Source organism: Labrus bergylta, chromosome 5 (genome assembly GCF_963930695.1).
Source record: "Labrus bergylta chromosome 5, fLabBer1.1, whole genome shotgun sequence".
Taxonomy (NCBI): Eukaryota; Metazoa; Chordata; class Actinopteri; order Labriformes; family Labridae; genus Labrus; species Labrus bergylta.
Window position 1 is genome coordinate 27,795,779 of NC_089199.1, and position 27,559 is coordinate 27,823,337.

At 41.4% G+C, this 27,559-nt stretch overlaps 2 protein-coding genes across 4 annotated transcripts in view; both read right to left on the reverse strand.

Annotated features, from left to right (window-relative positions):
• Positions 1-3,007, reverse strand: part of phf2 (PHD finger protein 2) — a 38,164-nt gene extending 35,157 nt beyond the window's left edge. For 2 of the 3 annotated variants that reach the window (XM_065955346.1, XM_065955345.1), the window contains exon 1: positions 2,603-3,006. In XM_065955346.1, coding sequence (XP_065811418.1) covers positions 2,603-2,700 — 98 coding nt within the window. In that variant the 5' untranslated portion in view covers positions 2,701-3,006. Of the gene's footprint in view, positions 1-2,602 lie in introns of all 3 variants that reach the window. The other variant, XM_020647356.3, reaches the window with a different exon arrangement.
• A 1,610-nt stretch (positions 3,008-4,617) lies between these two features.
• LOC109994157 (constitutive coactivator of PPAR-gamma-like protein 1 homolog) lies at positions 4,618-24,887 on the reverse strand. Its single transcript, XM_020647357.3, has 17 exons — positions 24,041-24,887; positions 21,258-21,504; positions 21,067-21,149; positions 18,850-18,978; positions 18,053-18,143; positions 16,908-16,996; positions 16,562-16,812; positions 16,074-16,167; positions 15,770-15,991; positions 15,446-15,617; positions 13,361-13,610; positions 13,064-13,178; positions 11,546-11,755; positions 9,163-9,376; positions 8,925-9,063; positions 8,739-8,835; positions 4,618-6,274 (listed from the first exon to the last, which is right to left on the reverse strand). The coding sequence occupies exons 1-17, from the start codon at positions 24,512-24,514 to the stop codon at positions 5,954-5,956; spliced, it is 3,198 nt and encodes a 1,065-aa protein (XP_020503013.2). The 5' UTR covers positions 24,515-24,887; the 3' UTR covers positions 4,618-5,953.
• Between the last annotated feature and the right edge of the window lie 2,672 nt (positions 24,888-27,559).

The window sequence follows — 27,559 nt, forward strand, 5'->3', positions numbered from 1 at the left end:
AACGCACAAGTATTTATTACTTACTTTACTTATAAAGCCATAATTGGGAAAACGCTGCCATAAAACACTTCCTTGTTGAACCAGTCTCATAGTCAACACTCAACACGTTCCAGTAACGGTCTGGAGCTCCAAAGTTCCCGGGCCAAACACATCATTTGGTGAAACCGCTTCTAGCTTCTCTGCAGCATCCACAGGAACACTTTGAATGAGACATTTAAACTTCACACACTTTGTTCCTATGAGTCGAATTAAAACTATGATTCAAAACTACTCTGCCTTTGAGTGTAACTGTGTTGTTGACATTATTTGTATGTATTGGTTGTGCACATCTTTGTTGTTGTACTCTTGATATTAAAAATGAGGGCATGTCCGGTAGATAAATAAGCTTCAGTGACCAAAAAAATGTGATTTGTTGTGTTTTTTTTGTTTTTTTTTGTTATACTGAATTGCTCAAGTGGCAACTATGGGAGCTAGAGTTCATGAGACTTTCTTGTTAGCTCAACATGAGGCTGCTGTTTTTGTCTTCACATATTAATGGAATTAAGTTGTTGTGGTTAGCAAAGGATTTACTTCCCTAATGATAGCGTTAGCACCCAATGCTCATGTACAAAACCCCAATGCATGGAAGCTAGCTGTACACAAAACCAACAAAACGCAACTCACAACTGAACAGTTCAATAATATATTGTTCAAATAGTATAAACTGCATACTAACACGACTTTTAACATGCTACTTGCACCATGCTAACGCTTGTCTGGTCTGTTAAATAATACCACTAAGCTAGCTCAACTGTCAGGCCATAAAGAATTTAACAACAATATGTTTATTACTTATATAGCAATGTAGTTATTTGAATATTATTTGCTTCACTTGTTGGCCAGCTCCACCATTGGATAGACTGAAGAACCACAATGCATTGTGGGGCAGATTAGAACGACATGTGAGCTCCCAATGTCATACTTAAAATAGTGGCAAATCGAGTTTGCACCCGGGGACTGAAACATACTGCACACTGAATGTGATTTCATAGTTTGAGTGTTATGACTAATATAAAGTATACCGTTTCCAGACAGCCATAGCACATTTAACACGTCAGCTTTATTTATCATTATCAAATTATGCCACACAACTTAGAACTGTAGTTTTGAGATTTGCAGTTTCAGCCATTAACCCTTCATGATCAATGACATCCAGTGTGTGAATGATTTTACACAATTTAAGAGAGGAAGGATGATAATTACATTGTTACATGCTTTTTTTTTTTGTTTTTTTTGTGTAAACAAAATTGAGTTTGTCTCATAAACTTCCAGGACTTCAGCATGAATCATTTCCTAACTGAGTATGTGACATGGCGAACAGGATTATCGCAGTCAGATTGTAATAAATCTACAACAAAACAATGGTTTAAAATGCATTAATATGTCAAGATTGTTCCCTTTTGTTTTGCAATTTTCAGGGTTTCTTGCTTATGCTGAGGTCATGCCTGATCCTCAGCATTTAATTCACCACTTCATAATGTAATAATAACATATGGTGAAGGCAGCTAGAGGAGGGGGGGGTGGGGGGGGTGGGGGAGCATTAAAGGGTTAACGTTCAGGCGCGTAAATACTCTTCATTGCTCCTCTGACGGGCTCGTTCACCGAAAAGGAAACACGATTAACAAATCATCTATAACCAATAAGACACACCGAGTGCAGCCGAACAGCGTGAAAGATGCCAAAACAAATCGGGAGTGTAAGGGGCAGACACGAGTGGCAGCAACTACAACAACAGGAGGGAAATAAAACATGATGATAACAGGGATTTAGTGCTGTGAGCATTAACAAGCATATGCGCGGCGGGGGGAAAGTGGCGAGGGGCGGTGGACGATACGTCGGCGAGTTAATCCCCCAAAATGAAACATTGTAGGGAATATGTTGAGCGCATAAAGAGCGACAGAACGAGATCAGTGCATGCAACAATGTTGCTCTGTTAACCCGCTGAAGCTTACAGGCATCGGGGCTATTGTCAGCCATAGCTGCTGCCTGGCAGGAAAGCTGTTACGGGGCTGAGCTCAAGACTCGGGTCGTGATTTTAACCGTGCTTTACTGACACAGTCGGTGCAAAAATAGACAAAATCGGATGGGTTGTCGCAACATAAACTGATAATAAAGAGGAAATGTCGGCTAGAAAGCGGGTATGAAGAGGGGAAATGGGCGAGAAAATGAGCAGAGAGTCTGCCTCGGCTTCCCCCCGCTGCCGCTCGTTTCCAGCGGGGACGGTTCAGACCGGGGCTATGCGGGGATGTTACCGAGCCATCAAGCGCAATTAAAAAGACGAGGCACACGCCGAATTCACTTTATAATGGACAGTAACTTTTAAAAAATATGAATCTACTAAGTGTTATACACGGAAAAAATGTCACAACCCCGCTCGGCTATATTTAACTCCGCCTTCTTCTTCTTCTCCGAGCGGCCTCTCTTCAGATGTAGACGGGGCGACTGAGAGCCACAAAGCTGTCAAACGCGCCGAGACCTCGCCATTTTTGTTTGTTTTCCACAAATGCAAAAACGCCACACACAAAAAAAAAAACAACCACAGTGAGCAATCTTCGGTCCTTACCTGCCGTGGAACCAGTCCTTGCAAGCATCGCACTCGATCATAAACTGGGTCACGTCGTAAGGTAATCTGCAGATGCAATATACTGGTACAGTCGCCATGTTCAATTCACAACTACGTCGGGATAGACTGGGGGGGCTGCAGGAGGAACAACGTCCTGCAAACAATATGATCCAATATGATCTTCCCCAGGAAAAAAAAAAGCCAGGGGCAGACCCGCCGGACACATGAAACTAAACGCACATCTCCATCACACCACGGCCGTGTGGTGGAAACGATGGAGGCTCGTCGTAGCAGACTTTCCTGAAATGCATGATTATTATTATTACTATGTGCATGCCCCCTGGTGACTGTACGTTACGGCACCAAGGCGGTCATATTTGAAGCCAGAGGAAAATGTAGCCTCGATGTCGTTGCGAAATAAATAAATAAATGTTGAATGTTACGTCAGGGAGCTGGTTTTAAATCAGCGGAGCTCGAATCGGACGAATAAATACCCGGATCAATTACAAATGCAGATAACAGTGAGGGTTTTTTTTTTTTTTTTAATCCTCACAACACGTAGCCATCATGAAAAATTAAAAATACTATTTTGTTATTAATGTGAGTCTGCGGAAGATAAAAAAAAATACACATGTATGCATTAGCAATTACGTAATACGTAATAAATATAACTATATTAAATAATGACAATTAAAAAGCGTAGACTTATAAATACAGCAATTAATTATAATGTGCATTATTTTGCACAAGATTATATAAGAATATGAGATTTAAAAAAAAAAAATCCTATTACATTAAATGCATTATGTCATCACAGAATCATTTTTTAATCCTTTATCAGCTACGGGGAAAAAAACATTTAGACTAATATTGATGAAATATCGATCTTTGTTAAACATTTATGGATTACTACCATAAACTGTAAATATTAAGGTTACTGCACTCGTTATGTTTTAAGGTTTTGACCCTTTTAGAATAAATGTTAGAAAGATTTTTTTCGTTAAAAAAATCTAATTGTAGAAGCTATTGTATTATTCATTTAAATGACATAACTGGCAGCAGTGTGAAAATGGCTTTCAAACCACATTAATATAATAATGAAAGATGTAAAATCTACAGAAAATGTCGTTTTATATCACTTTATGTAAATTGTAATATTTTAATTTGAAAAGCAAATATTTTAAAATGTGTTTTGGTGGTTATAATTAAAACTTGCACAGATTGATGGCTTAGGCGAGGGATTCACATTCAGTATTTGTGTTTGCAGCAAACATGAGAGATTGGACAATATTGTACACTTTACAAGTCTTCTCTTAAATTTAGTTAGAAAAAAATGATGTTATTATCAAAAAAAAAGTCCAAAATATCTTTTTTGCATTTTTATTTTCATTTGTAGAAGTGTCATATTGACAACTCTTTTATTTAAAGATGTTTTAATGACATAATGGATGTACTTTGGAGTAAAAAATTTGACAATTTCATCTGATCTCAAGGTGCACTTATAAGATTTTCTCTCAACTTTCAACTCTATAATACCATCGTTATCAGCCGTTTCTAAATGTCATAGTTATCGACATAGACACTTTTCATACAATAAATCTACGACAATCTTTCATCCCATCTGCATGATGAAGAGTGATATTGCCTGCCTGGAAAGAGATAGTAGCCCTATTTGTAAATATTAAACATGAATGAAAGATATTGTAGTTTAAAGGGTTAACAAATAGTGTGTTTTATATCACTTGACTCTATACAGGTCTTCAGAATTGGGATATAATCTTAAAATATACATAACCTTTCCAGGAGGCAATTTATTTTGGGCTTTTATTTTGAAAAAAATATTGGATTTTTTTTTTTTGCCTTTAAAGCAGATTTTCTCACTCTGCTGCTTTAAAAATGGATGCAGGGATTTAAATATTCAGGAAGTCAGTCAGTGAGCAGGAAAAGGGTGAAATATTGATGCATACATGCTGTTACAGCAACGATACATGATGAATAAACAAACCACCCACAACTTGTACTAAAAGAATATAGTTTTATTAAGCTTTGTAGCTAAGCTTCTTCAAATATACCACACCACAAATCCATCAACATCCAATCAATCCCAACAGCAGTTCATTCTTTAACAATCCAAAGAGTTAGGAAGAAACTTACATAGAAGGTTACCTATTCAGTCTTGCGGGGGACAAGGGGGGGGGGGGGGGGGAGGGGACAAGGGTACACCGTTTGTGTGATCACTAGTGAAGGATGAGAAGGAGAACTCAGAAGAATTAGGTTGAAATGTTAAACGACAATTCTGGTGTAGAAGAAGAACAACTTAAACGGACACTACAACAGAGCACTAAATTGATTACCGCAGACGGCTGAAGTCTTAATCTGAAGGTGGAGAGTGTTGCTTTCAGTTTCATATGGAGAGATTCTGATCAAAGCGTGTTAAGGTACATGTTCAGATATTTGACTAACGCAGGAGAAAAAACAACAGAGAACAATATCGTGTCACTTCACTATTTCAAAGTGGCTAGATAACTTTTTTGCTCTTTTTTTTTTTTGTAATTCAATGCAACAGAGATCAGTATCACTAACAAATCAAGATCAGAACAAATCGGTTACAACAGTTAACAACTTGTATGGGCCATCGGTGACATTAGCCATTTCTTTCTTTTTGCAAATGGGCACAGTACCTGTAATGATAGAAGAAAAAGGACCACATGCATTATAAGTACACACCTCTTAAACTGCCAACCATGCAGAGAAGGGCTTTTATTGTTGTGGAAGCGGTTTTTACTACAGCTCTCTATATTTGATTCAAGAAGTCGAGTATCAGAGATTCCTTGTGTCGGACTTTTTAAACGCAGTTTCTTGAAATGCTACAGATAACTAAACTTACATGGAGCTAATCTGAAATAATGGACACACAGTTGCTTATACGTGAACAAAAATTAAAGTTGCAACCAAAGGCAGTTGTGTTGCAGTTTCCTTTTTCTCGGTTACCTTGACGACAATAAACTGATAACCCCGATGCTAACGTGTAAGGCAGATTTGAAAGGAGAGTATTAACTCATAAGCACTGAAGTAATTAAAAATCAAAGCTCCAGAAGCTTTAATAGCTCGATAAAAAGGAATTGTAGTGTTCTCGTTAACAAGTAGAAATCAGTTTCATTAACAAGTGATGGGAGTGAACAACTCCTTAAACTAGCAGTGTAATAAATCTTGTGTTTCTTGAGAGGGGTTGGAATTTCATCTCTTTTCTTTGAGGAAACAAGTACATTGACTGTAGGTTTTCCAAATTTCCAGATATATTCTAAACCCTGTTCCATCTTTCATCCTTCACCCTCGCTAGAAAAATAGGCTTTACTCTTCTTTTCTCAAGACAGCGGCCTCTAGACCTTCATCTCTATGGCAGCCGCTGTCTTCGTTTAGTGCATTTAAGTGAGGATTAGAATTGCACGTCTTGGAGTCGCATTTGAAGGCACTTTCAGGTTGGATGGGAGCCCTGCGTTCCGCTTCATCTCCGTTCAGCTGGTCCGCCTCTTTGTCCTCCACGCCGTTCTCCGTCGTCGAGCCGTCGCACGGTGACGCGGGGGATTTTCTCTCCTCCGCTTTGGACCGCTTTCTCTCTTTCACTGCATCCTGTCCAGATGTATGGGCCGGTTTGTGAGGGGGCTTAATCGGCTAAGAAGGAAAAGACAAAAAAAAAAAGAGATTTTTTTTTAACTGATGCCAAAGAGGCTGAGACAGCGACTCTGAGCGCTCTTCTTTAAGTGATGTGAGATATGGAGAAAACACAGAAGAATGCTGAAGGTCATTGTTACAAACAAAATGACTGCAGCACAATTTAGAAGTCAATTAGCAGTCAAATTAAAGGGTTTTAAACAGCACAAAGACCTGCTGAGGGGGCTGTTTAGCTCCCACTCACCCCGCGCTGAAAGCTCAAACAATGGCGCGGGAATGTCGTTGTTGCACTGTAATTAAACAGTGAAAAGAGCAACAGCTGTATTATGATCTCTGTCTGTGGTGGAGCGTTACGACTAAGATTATAATCCTGCATTCCTGAAAAAAAAAAAAGAGGCCGCATGGTGGTGTAGTGGTTAGCGCTGTCGCCTCACAGTGAGGAGGTTCAAATCCCAGTTGAAGAGGAGTCTCTCTGTGTGGAGTCTGCATGTTCTCACCATGCATGTGAGGGTTCTCTCCGGGTGCTCCGGCTTCCTCCCACAGTCCAAAGACATGCTCGTAAGGTTAATTGTAGGTGTGAGTGTGGCTGCCTGTCTGTCTCTATATGTCAGCCCTGTGATTAACTGGCGAATAGTCCAGGGTGTAACCCCGCCTCTCGCCCAATGACAGCTGGGATCTACTCCAGCCCCTGTGCGACCCTGAACAGGAAAAGCAGTATAGATAATGGATGGATGGATGGAAGGATTCCTGAAGAAAAGATCCTAGATGTTGCTTAACCAGCTTTTGATTCTTCCACCCTGGCCTTTTTGTCCCTTTTTATTTTTAAATCAAATGTTCAAAGAAGCTCTCCAACATTAAAGCTCTAGTTTCAGATCACTAGAAGTGTGTCGTCAGTGTCTCTCTCACTTAAATATTCTCATAATCACACAGGTGATCACTGCTGCTGTTTTCAGAATGGATGTTTGACAAGCAGCAACCCTAACTTGACCCTCGAGGGCCCGGGGATTTAGTGAAGTGTTCCTGATCCATACAGAGCGTTCTGTGTTCTGACAGGATAAGAACGGCCTTCAGAGTACGGTCATGTGTCGAACTTGTCCTGCTGAGGGGTCTGTATGTTAAACACTGAATTTAAAGTCAACTCATGTTGGTACTTTAGATGCAACCTTACAAAATGTAATTTGTGACATTCTTGTTAAAGCGTCACTTTCACCCGTGTTCTTGTTCAGACACCTCGACAACATGATGAAGTGCTTTTTAACTCATGTCAAGAAGTGGACTTCACTAAGGCTCTATCGGAAACACCCGAAAGAGGCATGCCAAAAAGAAAGCATCAGTAACTTTTGACCCAGTCGTTGGGAAAAAAAAAATCAAAAATATTTGAAAAATAAACAATCAATCAAATTGTATACTTTATATATCGCATCATTCAGGCAAATCTAAATGATCAACGTGCTTCACAGAGGAGCAGAAAAGTGATCAACATTTGTAAAAATAATCAAGAGACTAATGCACACCAATAAGAATTGAATTATAATAAAATAAAGAGGGATGATAAAATAATAAAATCAATAAGATCACAAGAATTAACACACCAGAAACCTTTAAAATACATTTAAATATTAAATGTGATGACTGAGTGATGAAACACTTCTAATGCTGAATAATTAACACAGTTCAATTCTAAAATAATGTGTTAATAACGTAAGATATAAATAGAATAATCACGATGATGAAGAATAAATATAGAAACTAAAAACCAAAAATCAAACTGTCAAATGTTCACTGAAAAGTAGAATAAGGATATTGATCAAAACATAAGTACATAAATAGCCATGACATTATAAAGCACTTCATAACAGCCGGACTGAATAAATACATTTTGAAGATTTTGTTTAAAAATCTCCATCACACCACGAGACAAGACGCCGATGCCGAAGTATTTTTTCTAATTGCACTCACTCAAAGTTTGCTAAAAACATTTACTGCTTAAATCAAGATGCACAAAAAGCCCCACAAGTTTGTGGCGCCGGTAGCCTAGTGGTTAGTGCGCACGGCCCAGGTACGGAGGTTAGTCCTCCAAGCAGGCGGCCCAGATTGGAATCCAACCTGTGGCTCCTTTCCTTCATGTCATCCCCCACTCTCTCTCTCTCTCTCTCCCTGATTTCTGACTCTTTCCACTGTCATAAACAGAACCACTGTTTGACGTTTATATGAGACAGAAAGTGTCAGTGATTATTATTTCAAACTAAGATCAACTGATGTGACCCTGGGGTGTAGTTGTCCCTGATTCTTGCGTCTGCAGCTTCTTACAGCGCAGACAGATGGGTGATTAGATTAGCATGAGAGCACAGGATGAGTGAACGCTCCCTCTCCCACGATGTGTAATGAAATGTTACGATCATTATGAATGCATTGTAAAGGCAATATGTCTCCCATGTGAATGATGATTCATGTCTCGACTCACCAGGTATGCTGTCTGACTCTTGAAGACTCGAGTGTGGTACCTGCCCCCGCGACCGAACGCCCTGATGACGGGCGTTGAGATCACTCCTCTAGGACGACTACCAGTGACAGAAAAAACAAGTCTTTACTGTTAGCTACTAAAAAAAAGTAGCAGAAAAACTAAACATGAATCTCAGGAGATAAATACCCTCTGTTCGGTCCACCAACAGACACCACCTGGAGCGGGAAGCCCGCTCTTCCTCTGCCGCGTCGCGCTCCAGCCCACTGACCCACCACCGTGCCGGCTATCTCCAGCTTCCCACCCTGAGACGACATGCTTTGAAGTCCTTGTGGGGAGAAGAAAAACAAACAGGGTTTATACTAGAAACTGAACGTGTGATGGTCCGAGTGCAAATCTTGAAACACAAAACTAAATGGCCGCTGACCTTGGCTGTACCCTCCAGGCATCCCTCTGCCTCTCCCCTGAGGAGGCATCATAGGGGGCGGGGGGAAGAAGGAGCCAGTGGGGGGGTAGAAAGGCATCCCGTGAGGAGGTGGAATCGGCGGCGGTGGGAATGGAGGAGGATGAGGCGGTCGAGTGAAGTTGAGACCTTCGAGGATGCTGTGACGCATCTTCTCCGCCTTGGCAACCAGCTCCCCCTGAAGAGAGAGAGAGAGAAAGTGGTGAAACGACAGATCGTTCTACTCATCAATAATTCCTAAAATCAACCCTGAAGTTAAGAACAAACATGAGCTTTGAGACTGGAAGAGGTCATGCAGCGTTTTCTAATGCAGAATCTAAACGTCTAAAAGTAGAATCCACCTTCACAAGGATGTCACAGCATGTTTGTATTTTTCACATTTACTAAAATAACAGGTCCGTTTGCAGCTTCAGGATTTTCTACTAATCTGAAAATGTTGTTTTAAAAACATTTTGTGTTTTTTTTGTAAGGTATTTTTTTGAGGACATTTTGCCTTTATGGGATAGGACAGCTGAAGAGAGACAGGAAATGTCTGGGAGGAGAGAGAGCAAAGAGCCGAGGTCGGATTCGGACCCACGTCCTCTGTTAACAGGACTAAAGCCTCTGTACATGGGGCGAGCGACACACGGTCAGTAACCACAAGGCTATCCGGCGGCCCATGGTATTTTATTCTGGACAACCAGTTGGACATAGAAAAGTGCAAACATATAGTGATCAAAGTAAAAAGAAAAACAGAAAGAAAGACTTTCCAGGTGAATAAGTGCAGTTATCAAATCAGCAGCAATCATTAAAAATGATCAATATGAGTCTCTTGTCAATATCCAGGTGTTGAACTTGTTAATTTAAAGGCACAGAAACGACAAAATCCTGAAAGTAGGTCTTAAAAAGTGTTATTAATGGTGTAAATAATGTATTTTGTCTTATTGTCTACTCTTTGAAATGTAACTATTCCTGTAAGTTGTCTCGTTGTTGTTTCTTTATTTTCTGGTGCAGATGTTGACCTTTACCCCGTTTGACCCTGCTGGTTATTCGTCCTTATTGGACAGTGCAGGACTGAAACACAAAACAACTTACAGGTTTTAATTTTCGATGACAAGGAGAAGGTGTAGCTGTGTTCAACACTTTCTCAGAGTTAAGTAGAAGATGTTGTTTATATTGTGAAGTTTTGAGGAATCAAGCAAGTCTTCAAATTAGCATTTAAATGTTAGCAGCTCACTTTTGTTTTTGTGTTGATGACATGTTTAACATTAAACAGTGTGTGGTATGGGTAACATACATCCATGTTTCACATTAACATACTTCTCATTCGGCCTTCTATTTGGTTTAATGTGGCATGGCAGAGTTTACATTTCATTGTTTAATATACAGTTTCTGGGGGTCTGTTCTCCGCATACAGACACAGAAGAATAACAGCCTCTTATATTGTCTTAACTAACGGTGTTATTACTGTGGTGGAGACCCTGATGGATAAGGAAACGATTCAGAGCAACAATAAGCTGCTAAACAAATAATTATGAGTTCATTATTTACCCCAGGACACTTTACGTTCTAGTATACGCGTAAAGATGATTCATGTGCTCTAAGACGAGATTAACAAAGACTCAACAACAAGGGAGGAGGAGGTTAAAAAGGGGAATCCTACCCGCTGTGCTTCTTTGAATGTAAAAAAAAAAAAAGAACATGACAACTTTAAAACCACAGTTGTTTTTTTTTTTAACCAAAATACTCTTCATGTGTCTGACTTTAGACTTAATTACGTCATAATTAGACCTCTTCTCTCTCTCGTGCTTTGAAAACTATTAACCAGACAAAGAATCTGCAGGAATGGATCCTGCGTCACAGACACGCTCGTATGTCTGCTGCATCAACGCGCGTAGAATAAAACACAAAAAGCAGAGTGTCCACACGACACATGAACGTCTGAACGGAAAAAAAAACATGGGGACGCCTTTAAAGGAGAGACTTTCTAAAAGTGTGAACTTCGATAGCGGCGCTCTCACACGTTCCTGCGACAAGAACGAGCTGAGACTGTGTAGTTTAATCATTAACTCACCCTCTAGTTACTACAGTTACTTTTTCTAAGTGTAAGTGCAATGGGGTTGTTCATGAACTTTATAAAGATGTGGACATGGACAATATGTTTAGCAGGCTGTGAGCTGAGCAGGACTCAAACTTTGTCATGTTTTAACTGAAGCAAGCAGTAGCAATGGGGAACTAAGAAACTAAACAGGAAACAGAAGAAGTTCAAAGAAGGAGTGAAATATCAAGCTTCTGATCCGTCCATTCAGAGCAGCTTTAAAGCAGGTCATGTGATCAGGTGACTGGTGGGTGCTGTGTGTGAAGCTACCTGACCATCACAGAGATCAATGAGCTGGACCTTCTCCCGGTTGGCTCTGTTGAGTTTGCTCTGAAGCAGCTTGCCGTCAAAGTACATCCAGGGACAGCAGTGCTCCCAAGGTATCGGCTGTCCGCACGCGTCGTTGGCGAACAGAGCCATGTCCACGCCGCTCATGAACAGAGCGGCCAGCTGGACTCCTCGAGGGTCCAGGTTGTCTATCTGTCGAAGAGAGACATCCCCCGCTTATTAAACGCCCCCGCAAAAGAACATTAACAAACAAGACGATGCAATCATCTACCAGAGGCGCAGAGCAAAGCACAGAGCAAGCTTAAAGGGCTCATTCACTCGCGGCTGCAGAAACACCACCTGATCCAGCCAACACAACAAAAGCTCAGCAGACACAACCGAGATGTTCTGGCACAGCAGGAGAGCAGACAGGCTGACAAAGCTACACAGACTTGGGTTGCCAACTTTTCCAGGACCCAATAAATGGGTACAAAAATGTTTAGTTTGGAGCTCAGTGCCACAGCGGTGCGGGTATGAAGTGTGAATAAAGCGTAGCATATTTGATCTGTAATTTTAATAAAACTGTTTTATTGTGTAAGTTCAAAAGAATGATCCTACTTTTGTTTAAGATTTTATTCACCTTTGTTCCAAAAATGAGCCCTAAACCAACAAATCACACCCCAGTCCTCCATCAGAGAGCAATTTTAGATTCGTTTTTGGGGCTTTTTTATGTCGTTATTCTAGAGATAGGACGACAGTGAATAGAGTCAGAATATGGGGAGAGAGAGAGAGAGAGAAAGGGGAACGACATGTACAACAGGAGCCACAGGTCGGATTCTAACCCAGGCCGTCCGCTCTCAAGCTAAACCTCTGTACATGAGGCGCGCGCACTTACCGACGCCCCCTGATTTGAGATATTTCTTTAAACAGGAAATGAACAAAAGTTTCACATTCTGCCAAGATGATTAAATTATGGGCCCCGCTGTGGACAAAATCATTCAGTTCCAAATACGGGATGTCTCGACTAATACGGGACGGTTGGCAACCCTAACATAGACACACCACAAGGACCAAAGCGCACAGCTGTGTGGATGGTTTAAATCAACTGAAGGGGCCAAATGAGAGCAGAATGAGGAGACGGGGCGCTGTAACGCCTCGGTCTTCACACTTGATAAACCATCCACACATGACACGGGGGAACCCCCCTGCGACTCACTTGAAGCTCTACATCAATTCATCTTTCAGTGCAAAGCTACAGCTTCGGGAACAACAGGCTCGGACAAAACATGGGTTTTGTAGAGCCTCGTTGCAAATATGAGGAGTGTCCAGAGAAAACAAGCAGCATGAAATCAGACAGGAAGACGTTCATTCTCGCACCGATTTGAGTGAAATCAGGAGAATTTAAAACACAAATAGGTTGAGTACGTAAAGACAGGCGAATGGTGTTGCATACATTTCATGTGCTTCTTGTCTCTTTATGGTTCTCCGACACTCCTCATATATTTATCACTACAAAATCACCTTCAGTTCCTGCAGCTGGTCAGGCTCATAAAGTTTAGTGGAAAGTGCTTGGGCTAGGAAAGCGTCAAGTTCGTTACGACGCAAAATTCTTACTCCTGGCCATTGTAACATAAACCTGAAGCAAAACAAAGAAGGTTAACATAGTTATAACCGTGTCTGGATGAATCCTTCCTCCCTCACTCTCCATTGAATTCACACTACACTCACCTAGACATGTGACATCTACAGTACAACATGTTTCTGTGTGTCAGGTGTTAACAGAGTCTGGTCCTGGCTCTCCAGCAGTTAAAAACTCACCGCAGCACACAACAGAGCACCATGAGCGGCATGGGGACATTGGCAGGGTTCAGCATAGCCGGAGTGTCGGAGCGCATGCAGGCCAGGAACGCTCTCATCCTGCGGTTCTTGTCTTCGACGGCCTTGCCCAGCCACAGCTTCCTCAGGTTAGGGCAGGTCCACTCCCTGAAGGGCAGAGCCTCCACCAGCTCCGGAGTGTGGGGAGACTTGCCTTTGTAGGCGGCCCACTCTTTGACGAGGACGTGTGTGTCTGTGGAGCAATATTTGGGGGATAGAGATGAGTGTTTTCATAAATCACAGGATCTCTAGAAGATGCAGCACAAATTTGACTAAGGACTGAAAGCACTTCTACCTCAGAGGAGAGAGAGAGAGTTATTAATGCTACTACATACTGTCACTTCAAGGTGAGCTCATGCAGGGTTGCTAGACACTTTTTAAAATCAAAAAGAGCTTTTAAGACCAAAACGAATACAAATTAAGACCATATTATTGCACTGTCAGCATTAGGGCTTGTCGGATTTAATGCAGGATTCAACAGCTTTGATTCTCATTGTCCCGGGTTTCAACGCTTTTTTTTGCACATCTTGTAAGCAGCCTCATTATCGCTGTTTGCTCCGCCAACCAAGTCCCTGGATTTCTCATCTTGAAGCCAAATTTCCTTCAACTTTATGTGTCTATCGTCTTCTTCTGTTTGCAGTTTGGGAATGTGTTAGTAAAACACAGCCGTAATCAATGCTGTAAATCCTTTGAATTGTCATGTGAGCAAGCAAAACAACAAAACAAAAAATATATAACGCTGCCTAGATTGTGGATTTAATAAAGTGTTCAGATATTTCTCAGGCAATGAGGCATTAACAAATGATTTAAGACCTTAAAAAAAGGGTTAGGGGGAACCCATGCTTTATTACAGCTCCCAAAATACATGTTTCTCAGTCCATCTTCTTTAAGTTTTATCACACATGCATGAAAAAAAAAACATTTTATTGACTACACTGGGCTTGTGTCATGATAAAGTTCAGCTCCTCTTGTTGCTTTTGGACCGAGGTCGATAACTTTAAAATGTATTTATTCTGATGCACACATTGTTTATTTAAGCATCTGTTATGAGACTGTACAGAGTAATGAAAGATGTTAGTCTCTTAATCCCTGAAGTCCCAAACCCCCTCTGCTCACAGCTGGACCACCCAGTACCATGTCTCCCCTCGTCAGCATCAATAACTTCATCTTAAAGCATCATCAGGTCTGCCAGATAACTTCTGATATCTGTAACTTTGAGCTTAAGGGACACTTCACCCGCTGAAACATGAAACTGTACAGACATTGGGTCATACATGTAGTAGAAATGTGAATTAAATGTTTAAGTACAAAAACACTACCAGGTTTCTAATGATACAACGCTTAATGTAAATGGGTGAAGTATCCCTTCAAGCTTTACTTTTACTGGTATCTTGAACAAGCTTTGTGCTGACTCCCATCAGATATTTGAATGCCAAAGATATCTTGGATGCTTCTCCCTATGCATGATTTTCTACGGATATTGAACATGAACATTTTAACTGTATCAAGCCTCCCTTATATTTAATCTTTGTCCAGTTATGTGCCGTGTATGATTCACAACATCACTTCCATTTTTAGTTGAATTTGATGTATTTATTCTTCTGTGCTTCAAGAATGGAGATGAGAAAATACTTGAGGTTTAGTGTTTGTATACAGATACCGTAGTTGGTCAGGTATCAAATATCTCCCCACACACAACCAGGTAGGCCATGGCTAGTTTAAGGTCACTGAAGTAGTGACAGAAGACGCTTGATTTTGTGTGTGCACAAGTGGGTTGAATTTCCCTCGTAGCACACAGAGACCACTTCAGTCACATTCAGTCGGACATGTTACGACACCTCCCAAATATCAGATGAGTGGATAACCGTGTGTTTAATTAAAAAACTCATAAGAAAAACTTTTCTACTAAACCAGAAGTGCATGCTGGGAATATTTTGCCAGTAAAAGCTGTTCACCTTTTCTGAGACTCTAGATGTGATGAGATGTATAACGGTGGCATAAAGGTAACTTTGTGACCACAGGACTCACATGCAGGGAGGCAGTTCTTCCTCATGGCGAGTCTCTCAGCCTTCTTCCTGGCCTCCGCCAGGCTGAAGAGCACTCCGTAAACATATTGACGGATGGGACGAAACAGCTGCACGGCTGAAGGCAGGTCTTTGTTAGCTTCATCTTCAACGGTGACAGACAGCTTAATCTCACCCTGCAAAGACACACTGTTACCTCAAGTGGTGCATGATGCCACACACAGCCCACAGTAAACACTACACACTCCACAGATAAACATCATGTCTGTGTATGCTTTTGACAAGAACGTGGTGATGTGTTGGATTTGTTGGGGTGGATTAGTCCGACCTTAGTGACAACATGGTAGATGTAGGGGTACATAAGGCCCTTCTTGTGTCTGTGCTCAGCCACCCGCAGGACTTCGGGGGCCACAGCAGGGAGAGGCGGGATGGTGATGTCCATGTGGTTCCTGGTTGGCATAGAGAGCAGGGAGGGGATCTGGGCATTCAGGCTGTGGAGACCTCCGGGCTGTGACCCTGGGCAAGCCTCAAATTTTACACAGAGGTCCACCTAAGAGCACGGGATGCAAAATTAAGTAAGCTGGTGGGATGTCTGATCAGATGTAATGCGGTTCCTCTGAGGTGTTACTCACTTTTGTTTGGTCCTCCAGGTCTCCCTCTGGTGGGTTCACAGAGTGGGGAGAATGTCCGTTTTTCTCCCAGCCTCCCTTATGGTCACTAAGATGACTAAAAAAACAAAATATAAACGACTGAGTTTTTAAGAGAAAACAACAATTACAATATGCAAATTAGTTCACAGATAAAGTGCAGAGTCGTGTGATGACAGATTACAATTCAGAAACAGAGAAACTGACCAATGCTCTCTCGTTTTTTAAAGTGGAGATACAATTCTGAGGTCTGGACCTGAGGACAATCTCCCCGTCCTAAGGTCCTGTCATGAGCCCAGTTTGAGATCACACTTCTGCAACAACGCTGTAACTCCTGTTGAGTGGTGACCCACTTTACCACTGAGCCATGACCCCAACCCAAACAGTAAGGGGACAGTGAACTAGAAAGGAGTTTCTCATTAAAAGGAGCCAGCAGCAGCAGACATGTGGCCGTGTGTTGTGTTTGGACTCACTTGGCAGTTGTGCCTGAGCTCTCGTCGTTCTCAGAGGAAGACGATGCAGAGCAGGCGTGGAGGAGAGCGGCCCGTGTGTGGTTGGGACTGCTGGCCTGGCCCGGGTTGCTCGGAGAGGACCTCTCGTACAGCGGTGTGTGCTTCCCTTCGTGAGGAATGTCGCCGAAGCTGTTCTGCTCCGTAAGGCCTCTCTCCACAGAGTCGAGAGCGAGGCCGCGCTCCACCAGAGGCTCTAAGAACGGGAGATGGACCTACAGACGGCAGGGGGGGGAACAGACTCATTAATAAGCTGAACCCCTTATAATATTTCACTGTTAAGTACTTTACAGTCATTTCCCAGTCTTACCCCCGGTTTAATGGGCAGCGGCGCCTGTGGAATGTTGAGCATCTTTGGAGACGGCGCTGCAGCAGGCACTCCCATGTGTTTTGGTCCAACTGTAAAAAAAAATTAAAAAATAAAATTCAGCATTTAGACCAGAGAGATCCTGGAGCTGCTGCACAGAGATTTAGATTTTATTTTTGGGGCTTTTTGTGCCTTTATTGAGAGACAGGACAGTGGATAGAGTCTGAAATCAGGGAGAGAGAGAAAGAGAGAGTAGAGAATGACATGCGGGAAAAAGGATTTTTCGGATTTGAAACCCAGGATGCCCGCTGTGAGGACCGTAGCCTCTGTACATGGGGTGCGTGCTTACCTCTAGGCCACTGGTGCCCCCACAATGTAAGAAACAAATAGGTCTATTCAGTATTTTTTCACAGGAATTGCTTAGTTTGTTTAATGTCAAACAAAGGTGAGTTATTTGTAGGCTTATTTGAATTATATTCCAAATAAAATATAGCTGAAGTATTGCGAAGCCCATACTGTGTTTTAAGGCATCTAGCATTTTTTAAACTAAATAATAAAATCAGTCAACGATAGATGAATCATTAGACCCACAAGATTGTATTTCTCTAACACTGAAAGCACAGCATTAATATTTGTACTTACAATTTTCTTTCTAGGCCCCAAGCTGCACATTAACACAGTATATAAATATAGATAACTGGATGTGTGATTTAAACACATGCACAATGTTAGCTACATTATAAGCGTGCAGCAAATATGAGACTAATGGCTTGAACTGGACTCGACTGGTCTACTTGGACAGTATTTATCTTACTGCAGCTCATCAAACACACACTGCAGTAAACCAGAACACCACAAAAAGGCAAGAGAGTGTTGTCTGATGTATAGCGCTTCTCTTTGCTGATGTAGCACTTTTACGGGCATGAGCAGCTGTCTGAATGCCCTCTCTGGCAAAAACATACACAAGTTACATTTCTAAGTGAATCATATGAGCCCATTTTACAAAGAGAGGGATTGCTCAACCTATCCGAATCGGAGTCCCTCCAGCTCCTCTAAATGCAAACTAAAGCTGCTGATGAATACCAACTGTTGGATTCCAGTTCAGAGTAAATCATCATACTGTACAGTGTCATAACACAGAAACCCACCGAATAGTGGAGGCAAGTGAGGGGGTGTGCTGGCCACTGAGTAGTACTCCACTGCCTTCTTGAAGCGGACCACTTTGTCATCGGTGCACGACTAAAAGAACATAGAATGAGAGTAGAAGAAGAGCGGAGTCAGAGGATTGGCTGATTATTTGTCAACAGAGGAACGAAACTATCCAAGTTAATAACGATGTGACCTTAAGACAGAGTGGCTCTCTGCGTTCTCTGCTTATTATGGAGCACCTTGGAGCTCCGAGGAGCATCAAGTCCTTTTTATTTTACATTCGAGGAAGTACATAACGTGTTCCACACTGCAGTGTAGCCGCATTAACAAATACAAGGTGTGACATTTAAACTACTTTAAAGGATGCTGTGGCTAAAAGAGAGAAACAAATCTATCATTATGTCTGGTTGGTATAATGTATGATTACACACTGCAAAGTTTGACCATGTGAAATGATCTGTTTTCTTCTTTTTATAGGGATAAACATTTATGAATCATTATGCTCTGTTTGAGTCTGAGGCTGTACATATTTCACCGCACTCTTCATCAATTCACCAAAGTGACCGAGTGAACACATTTATATAAAGCTTCCCTGCAACCCTCTCCTGATGCTATAAAGGTTTTTCTGTAGGCTCATCATTGTTTACTGATGCACCACTTTATACACACTATACACAATCCAATGGGTTTTTCTAAATTCAAATATGGAACACTATAAATCTGTAATAACAAAAAGTCCTGACATAGTATTTTTATTATAGAAGTTTCACCCAGAGTCATTAATGCACTTCACTACCTGTGAATGCTTGAAGATGTCCTTGGCGATGGCCTCCAGGTCGGCGATGTCCGGGATGTTGCGGACGTAGTCGGCCACAGCCTTGATCACAACGTCGCAGGGTGGGAGCACGAGCTGGTGGGCGCGCACCTGAGGGGTCATTATAACACAGAGGTCACGGACAGGTCAACCACTCACATTACAAACGCTGATCAATCAATCAAATCAAATCATTATTTGCATAGCGCCAATTCATAAAAAGACTAGCGATAATATGCAGGTAGGATTTCTCCTTTGCATTCCTGTTGTCCACACTTCCTCGCCGCTGAGTTTGGAGGTCAGAGCAGGCCGTGCGTGAATGGTTGTGGGGACGATGCAGTCTGATGGTGGCGGCTGGGCGTCAGGGACGTCGGGTCGTAGTAGTGCCAGATGACCTCACTCAAGGTTGGGGTAGCTCAGTCTACACAAGACTGGCAGATGATACCGACATGCATGTGTCACTCTGAATAAGTTCAAGAATAAGTGAGGCAGCTGTAATGTAGGTGTGGTTGTCTAAATGGCAGAAAATAAAGAGAAACACCCTCATTGCCTCAGTCTTTACACATTAAGAGATTCAAAGTTGTCCATGTGACAGCAGCTGCAGATTAAGACTTTTAATGTCTTTAAACTAAACTCATACATCTCCAGGTCATAACATTATGTACCTTACAGTTATGGTGAAAGATTTTATTGATATGGTATATATATATTCAGGCCAGGAGTTATAAGCCAATCAAACAGGTGGGAGTTATTATATTTGCTCTATCTAATGGCACATTTGAACCTGATGACTTCGTGTTTAATCACAGCCAGCTAGTTATTTAAAAACCAACAGCTGAAGCATTAACACACCCTGCCCTTAAACGGTCTGGCATTGCTGTCATACAACTCTGTGACAGAGCTGACCAATCTCTGAATCTTCTGGTTCTGTAGACTCGCCATGCATGAGAATTCAGCCAAGTGACTACAGCCAGCGCGGCGGCAGCTGGTAGTTCACAGCTAAGAGAGCCATGAACAGTTTCACATCCATTTGTTGTCATCTGGCAGTTTTGTCACACATCTGTTAGAGACTACATGAGGGGATGTTCACAGCGTTGTTTGAACTCATACGAGAATACTGTGTGTAGCCATTAACACCACCCTTAGCTTAGCTTATAAACCAATGTTTTAAATCAAGAGGCTGGATGGAGGATGGACGATAGCTGTGGTGTCAAACTGATACTCACATACTTTAATGTTATTGTACTCAAACTGGGACCATACTTTAAGTAATGGACAAAATGATGTGATGCAGAAGACCACAAACATGCAATTGAAACAACTCACTAGAAACATTTTTCCTTAATAATCAATAAAAAGAGAAGTTGTGTAATGTTGTCGTTTTCTAAACAATAAGACCCTGCTCCTGGTAGCCATTTGGAAGAATTGCAAGTCAAAGGCACCTTCTTTTTTTCTTCACTTTTAGAACCAAGAAGCAGTGTCCATGTCCTATACATGATCTTATTTGAACTGAAGACCATGGACTGTCCTTGCACTCAAAGGGAAGTACATTTAGGCTGACCTCTAGTCTTCAAAGCCCAGAATGAATCATCAAGAAAACTGAATGGGTGTATTTTTTTAAGGTCATATATTGAACTCCTTTTCAACATAAATAAGTCTAAGAGCTGCCCACAACATGTCTGTGAAGTTTCTTGTTCTAAATCCACTCTGATCCTGTATTTGATCATGTCTATATACCCCTCTCTTTCAGCCCTGCTCAGAACAGGCTGTTTCTGTGTCTGTACCTTTAAATGCAAATGAGCTGTATTTGACCACGCCCCCTCTGGAAGGGCTTGAGTTGCTTGGGGCTTTCTTGAATTCTTGCCCAATCGTTTACGGTAAGAAGGCAGACTCAGAGGGCAGAACCTCACCTCTGTTACTACCTCTGAAGACGGTACAGAAATACATTATGTCTACGCGACATTCAGATTGGAGGCGAAATGTCTAAAGGGTGTAAATATTGGGGCTTGAAATGGGAGTCTAAGAAAATGAGTGACAATGTTGTTGTTGTTTTTTTGTGGGGGGGGGGGGTTATTTGTTCAGAAGGCCTTCTGCAGGAGAAACGCCTGAAACTATGACAAATGATATTCAGCTCAGCGATGTGATTATACCATCATTGATTATTATTGATTATTGACCCATGTTATATTAAGTATTTACCTTCAAGGATGCTAAAGGATGTTCTGGACCAAGTAAGCTCCAGTGAAAGGCAGCCAAGTCTTCATCAGGCAGAATGTGATTACCTGTTAAAACACACAACGGCACACATCTGTGTCAGTACGCATCACCTGAACTGTCAGTGTCATCTTTTTTTTTTTCTTTCTTTCTGTCGAGCGGAATCGCAACTTTACCTAAAAGTGATGCAAAAATGACAAAACGATTTGGGTTGAGGTCGAGCTGCCGCGCAACTTCGTGCATCAGGTACTGGCTGGTGGTGAGGCTTTTGCTGTTGCGGCTCAGCTTGAGGGCGTGGGCGCTGAAGTAGCATGGGATGTTGCACAGAGCGTAGTCCGAGTCGTAGGCCACCAGGCCGTGGAAGCCGTTCTCCCTGCATAAGGCAATCACTTCCAGGTGGTGGTCCTCGATGCTCTGGACAACCTGAGGAGGGGCAAGAATTAAGGCTTTAGGCGGTAAAAGACTCAAAATAAACCTCTTACATAGACGCGGTGCATTAGGCACGAGAAAAGGTTAAAGAAACAGGATTATCAAGCAGGGGCCGTTTTGTTTGAGCTGCTCTTAGTGAATTAGTCCTACACACCTGATTGGATACTCAAAGAAAGGGAGACAAATAATGAGCTATGTTTAAATCTTTGTCAGAGGGCGGGTCAACAGAAGCCGATCTAAACAGCATTACTGTATGAATACTGACACTATACACTGATCTGACAACGTAACTCCTCAGTGCATTGGAAAAATGAAATATTTTACAGAAGCAGAAGACATTTTCTTTGGCAGCATTGGGCCGATTTCCATAACAGCCTTACAGGATATATAGTAATTCAGGAGGCTACATGTAGCTGAGGTGAATTAAATTAGACTAATGCAACTCCACTTGGCTGTTTTTTAGGCCTTGACAGATGACTTTGTCCAATCGCAGGTCATTTGGCTTGCACTGCTGTATTGGATTTGTACTACAGAACCCAATATGGGAACGTCACCTTCAGGTGGTAGAAGCAGACGCCCGATTGGCTTGGATGAAAAAAATCATGCAAAACAACCTGCTTCTCCCAAAAACTGCCTCCACTGAACAGCAGCCACTCTAACTAACCACAAAACACGAGGACACATTTTGTGTTTCAGAGCTTGAGAGGTGACCGCAGTAGCCTGAAGTTGGATAAAAGGGTTGTTGTTCCTGTTGCTGTGCAGGTTATACGATAACTTCATATCCTGTCATATTTAAATGTGCTGAAGTGACAGGTTTGGTTGTGTAGGTAGACGGTAGTATTCACAGTATGCAGGTCAAAGTCTGTGGATATGCCAGTCTGTCTGTCTATCTGGTGGGACAGGCATGCAAAGAGAAGAGAGTTGCAGAATGACTTCGGTGTGTTTTTTGGGCACATTAAAAAAAACTGCTGAGTTAATGATTGATGTCTGGTTCAAATGTGTACTTTTTTTTTTTTTTTTTTAAACAAATCTCTCTCGATACCTGAAACAAAGAGGATCATTTCCCATCTTTTAAATCTGTACATGGATCTCTTTGGAACCTTTCCTTAAGGTGTCATCATGACCACGGCTGACCCTAACCTAATGAATATTTCTGATATTAGAAAAATAAAGTTTAAATACTGACATAAAGCTGCATTTAAGGTGAATCAGGTATCGGCCTGATGACTTGATGAACTTAACTCCGTACAACAGCTCACCTCTTGTGATCAGAGACCTGTCATCATGATAACATCTGTCTCTCCAAACTGTTATCTGTTCTGCACATGTTACATTTACAAATTATCCCTGCACTCATGTTCACTTCATCTGTCTGTCTACTCGCCGTTATATTGAATAGTTTCTGCTTATAATATGTCTACACTCATGCACTTTAACTTATGTCAATACTGTCCATTTACAACTCTGTTTTTGCACATTTACATTTAATCTTTCAGATTTAAGACTAGTAATGCTTAGTTAAATCCTGGTTGTATATATTCTCATTCTTAGTTTTGATATTTTTAGTGCTTTAGTTACTTTGTAGTTAATATTATATTGTGTTTAAATTTGCTAACATTGTGTTTTTTGCTCATATTGTGTGTTTGGACAACCTGCTGCTGTAACGCCACAGTTTCCCAGTTTGGGATCAATAAAGTAATTTCTATTCTATTCTATTATTAAGCTCTGTACTGTACCTGAATACCAACAAAGCAGATCTAAAGAAAAAATCCATAATATGATCTGAAACTTCAAATAAATGAGCAAGTAAACCAAAGTGCAATAATTTCTGCATACTTGAGACAAAAACTGCATACAGTAGGAGATAATCTGCTAAAAATATGTATGAATTTATGCACTTTGAAATGCTGCTGTGCTGCAATCTTCAGAGGTTGTTACTAATCTTTTGCTGTATTGATTAATTCCCCTCATCGTGTCATTGACTATTCGTGAATTGGGTGCGTTTATTTAACTGAACAGTGGAAAAAAAGTAATCAGTGCATCATCAAAGCTGAAGAGGAAAGCCTGTCAAACTGATCTAATCAACAAAGACATTTCTGAAATCCAGAAAACATTTACATCTCGCATATTATTCAATTGCTGTTCTTCTTCTAGTTAACCCTTCTTACACAAAGTGCAGCAAGTCAGTTTGCTCTTCTCTGCAACAGCAAACCACCTGACATTTTTTTATTTAGATCAAGATGTTGATCAAAATGCATCTGCTGTCATGTCAGACTGAGCTACTTATTTGGGTTTGTAACAAAGTCACTGAGTTCACTGCTAACGCTCCTCGTCACAGATTCACTTGGAGGAGTTTGATCTTTTATGGAGGTTTAAGTTTGCAGTGGTGACATGATGGTGGTGGTGGTGGGTGGCTAACAGGCTAATCCTAGAAAAAAAAAAAAAAAAAAAAAAGCCTGCTAATGTCTGCGGGTGGTAGCCCAAAAGTGGCTCGGCTCAACAGGCGCTGCCAGGCCGAGTTTTCACTCACCCCTACGCGGAACCTGAGGAGCGCCAGTCGGATGCAGTGGGCCATGCACACGGGGGGCAGGAACCAGACTTTGGGCGGCGGGGTGCCCTTGTTCTGGACGTGGCTGATGATCTGCTGAGCGGTCTGCCTCTCGTTCACCTGTCGCTTGACCCACTCGTGAAGACGGCCTTTCTCCAGGGCGCCATTAAAGCACACCAGGAGCTCAATGTTGCCGCTGAAGCAGGCCTTGGAGAGGGCGGCCAAGTAGCCCAGCATGTGGTTCCACTGGCCCCCGCTGACCCAGTCGGTGTAGAAGCCCCCGTAGAGCCGGTGGAGGCAGTTCTCGGCGTCCACCAGCAATCTCAGCGGACTCTGAGGGGGTCTCTGCCGGCCACCTCCAACTATACTCCCCCTGGCTAGCTTCTGGAGCTCCACCGGCACCACGGCGCTGGGGCAATGCTTTTCAATGTACTCCAAGAAGCCCTGCACACCCATGTTGGAAAAATAAGTTTTAGCAGGAAAATTATGGAAAAAAAAAAATTAAAACCCGAGGTGGTTGCAGTCCGCCTGTCACCTCGACAGTGACTGACAGCCGCTTTGGTAGCCGAGGATATTGCAGGAGTTGAAGTAATTTTAAAAGCCGCTATTTAGACATCTTCGGTGAGGTTTTTTTTTTTGGTGAGTTGTTGTTTGGGGTTTTTTTTTTTGGGGTTCATGGCTTCAAGCCGCCATGTGTCGATTCACGGTGCCATGTCTGGAGGGGGGGGTGGATGTGTGAGTGTGACTGGTGAGAGAGGAAGACCAAGGGGGGGAACACATGACGTCATTACGCACGGGCACGTACAGAAGAACACGTGGAAACGAGGGTGTTGTTATAGTTCATTGTTTCCCCCTAGTGGCGCGCTCGGATTCAGACGAAAGCCTTTGCTGATTTCCTGTATTCAGGTTTTATAATCTGGAAATGACATGTTCTTAAAATATGTGAATATCAGGACTGGACTCTTAAACCATTTAAACCAGCCTGTGGCTCCTTTCCCACATGTTAATTCCCCCTCTCTCTCTCTCCCTCCCTGATTTCCACCTCTATCCACTGTCCTATCTCTCCATTAAAGGCACAAAAGCCCCCAAAAAAATATATTTAAAAAACGTTTAAACCAGTTTTTCTTTTTTTTAGTATCTATCTATTTTTTGTACATTCTTAATTTTTCTTTTTTAAATTTAAATTGTACTGTGTTCACTTTCTGTTTGCAATCTTTGCTCTTTGCTGCTGTAATGTAATTGTAAATGTAAATTCCCCGTTGTGGGATAAATAAAGGATTATCTTATCTTATCTTATTTTCCCTTTACAGGGTTAATCAAAGTTTGAGATTAAGATAAAGTGTCAGTTGTATCCAGAAATGAAAGTAAATATGGATTAATTTACCCTGTCACTGAATGTATTATTTTACATACTTCCAATATTTAAAGTACTGTATAAGACTCTCGTTCATTTCTTTGAGTTCAGATAAATTTTGTTATTTTGGTGCTATGATTTCTGGAGGTATTTGATAAATTGGTTGATTTATGTGTGTAAATATGTTTGCTTCTAAGTGTCTGAATGTTTTAAATAATTGTTCATGATTTGACAATGGTTTTAAAATAATTTAATATATATATATATTATGTATTTCATCTTGTGTTTATTTTTTTTCTTGTTCTTTCTTCTTTAAGGTTAAGGCATTGTCTACACTGAGGTTGTCAAAATTAGATTTTCATATATCAGCTAAAATGACACTTACTGGATAATTTATACAAAGGTCTTATAAGAACAAATTATTCTGTTGGGATTTTTATTTTTCGTGTGAGTCCTGGGGGGCTCAGCCTTATATCTCTTTTCTAGTCTTCTGACTACTCAGAGTGCTTTTACACTGCAGGTCACACCTTCACATTCACACACTGATGGTAGAGGTTGCTATGAAGTGAGATCTTCAGAAGTAACTAATTCCATTCATACACTTTGATACGCCTCAGACGAAGCACAAAACTCAACAATAAACTTATAAAAAAAAAATATCAAACAAGCACTACAAAAAACAGGATACAAACCAGGATACAATAAAACAATGTAAAACAGAAAGAGCAAGATCATATGACTACAAGACCTCTTTAAGAACTGTTTCAGATTTAGTGTAAAATGACCCCAGTCTGGAGTAATGATGATGATAATGATGATTAAATTAAAAGTTTGGAAACCATTCCCAAATACTATGTAGATCATCCAATTTTTCTGAGGCCTAATTGAACAGTGATCACATAGGCCTACATGAAGTCATAACCTTAAATTGCTGCTAGGGGGCAGCACCATATAAGTGAGTTTTTTTTGCCAGTAGTGAATCAAGTGTGTACAGAACAATTAGCACCATGCGTTCAACGACGTAGCATGTATCCAACCTGCATGTTATTCAGCACAACTGAAAACATAAGGTAAATACAGGTATATTATAAAATTCTTAAACTCTCTAACATTATCAAGGTATCAGGTATTAGGTTCCTATCAAAGCCAGATTACCAGGTAGGGTTACCTTGTTCATAAGCTAAAAGCTAGAATGCAATTTTAAAACAAAACCAAGTAGAAAAGTTATCCAGAAATAACAGATTTTTTAACAGAGTTGTTAAGACTGAAACAGCTGGGAGATGAGAGACCCCAAGATTTTTAGAATACATTTAACCCTCACTTTTTTTTGTATGGTCTGCTTAAAAATAAAAAGGAAGTTATTTTTTCGGCCTTTTTGCCTTCATTGGAAAGAGAAGAGAGACAGGAAATGTTTGGAGAGAGCGTGGGGGGTGACATGCAGCAAAAGGTCGTGGTCAGATTCTAAGCCATAACCACTAGGCAATCGACTCCCAAATGGCAAGATAGTCTGAACTTTACGCTTGAGCCAGTTAAGACAAAACACACACACACACACACACACACACACACACACACACACACGATACTGGATATGTTTCACACAAACCAACCAACATTGAGACACCTTATCTCACCTGATCTCAAAAGTGTTCTTTTTCTGTCATCCAGGAAATTGCTGCGTCCCCTGTGAAACCAAACCACAGTGCTAACACCTTATCTTGATTTGAATTACCTCAAGATTTTACACATGGATACAGCCGAACTCAAGTACATCCTCTGTAAATGTCTCTCTGAGTCATGACTGTCTACAATGACGCTCGAGTCCTGCCATCTGTATTGTTGTCAGGGCTGTGTTTACATCACGTTTACGTGGACGGGACGGCCTTGTGTATGAAGCTGTTTTAGACGCGGACTAGAGAAAAGAAGAGTAACATACTGACTGATTATTTGGATGTCACGTTAGTGTCTTTAGGTCACGCTCATTCTGTGTCAATTTATGTTCAATATGAAGCTGTGAGTTAACCAAAGTGTGCTAACATTAGCCTGCTAACACAACAAAGCAGGACACAGGCAATTGCAATGCACATGCACACTATAATCTTTATAGTGTAACTTTACAAAAATTACAATCAGTAGTCACAAACAGA

Excerpts from the sequence above, each read along its gene's own strand:
- LOC109994157 (XM_020647357.3), bottom strand. The coding sequence starts at position 24,514 with ATGGGTGTGCAGGGCTTCTTGGAGTACATTGAAAAGCATTGCCCCAGC. Across the intron at positions 11,756-13,063 it reads ACCAGCTGCAGGAACTGAAG|ATAGACAACCTGGACCCTCG; the intron begins GTGATTTTGTAG and ends TCTCTTCGACAG. Across the intron at positions 9,377-11,545 it reads TTGATCTCTGTGATGGTCAG|GGGGAGCTGGTTGCCAAGGC; the intron begins GTAGCTTCACAC and ends CTCTCTCTTCAG.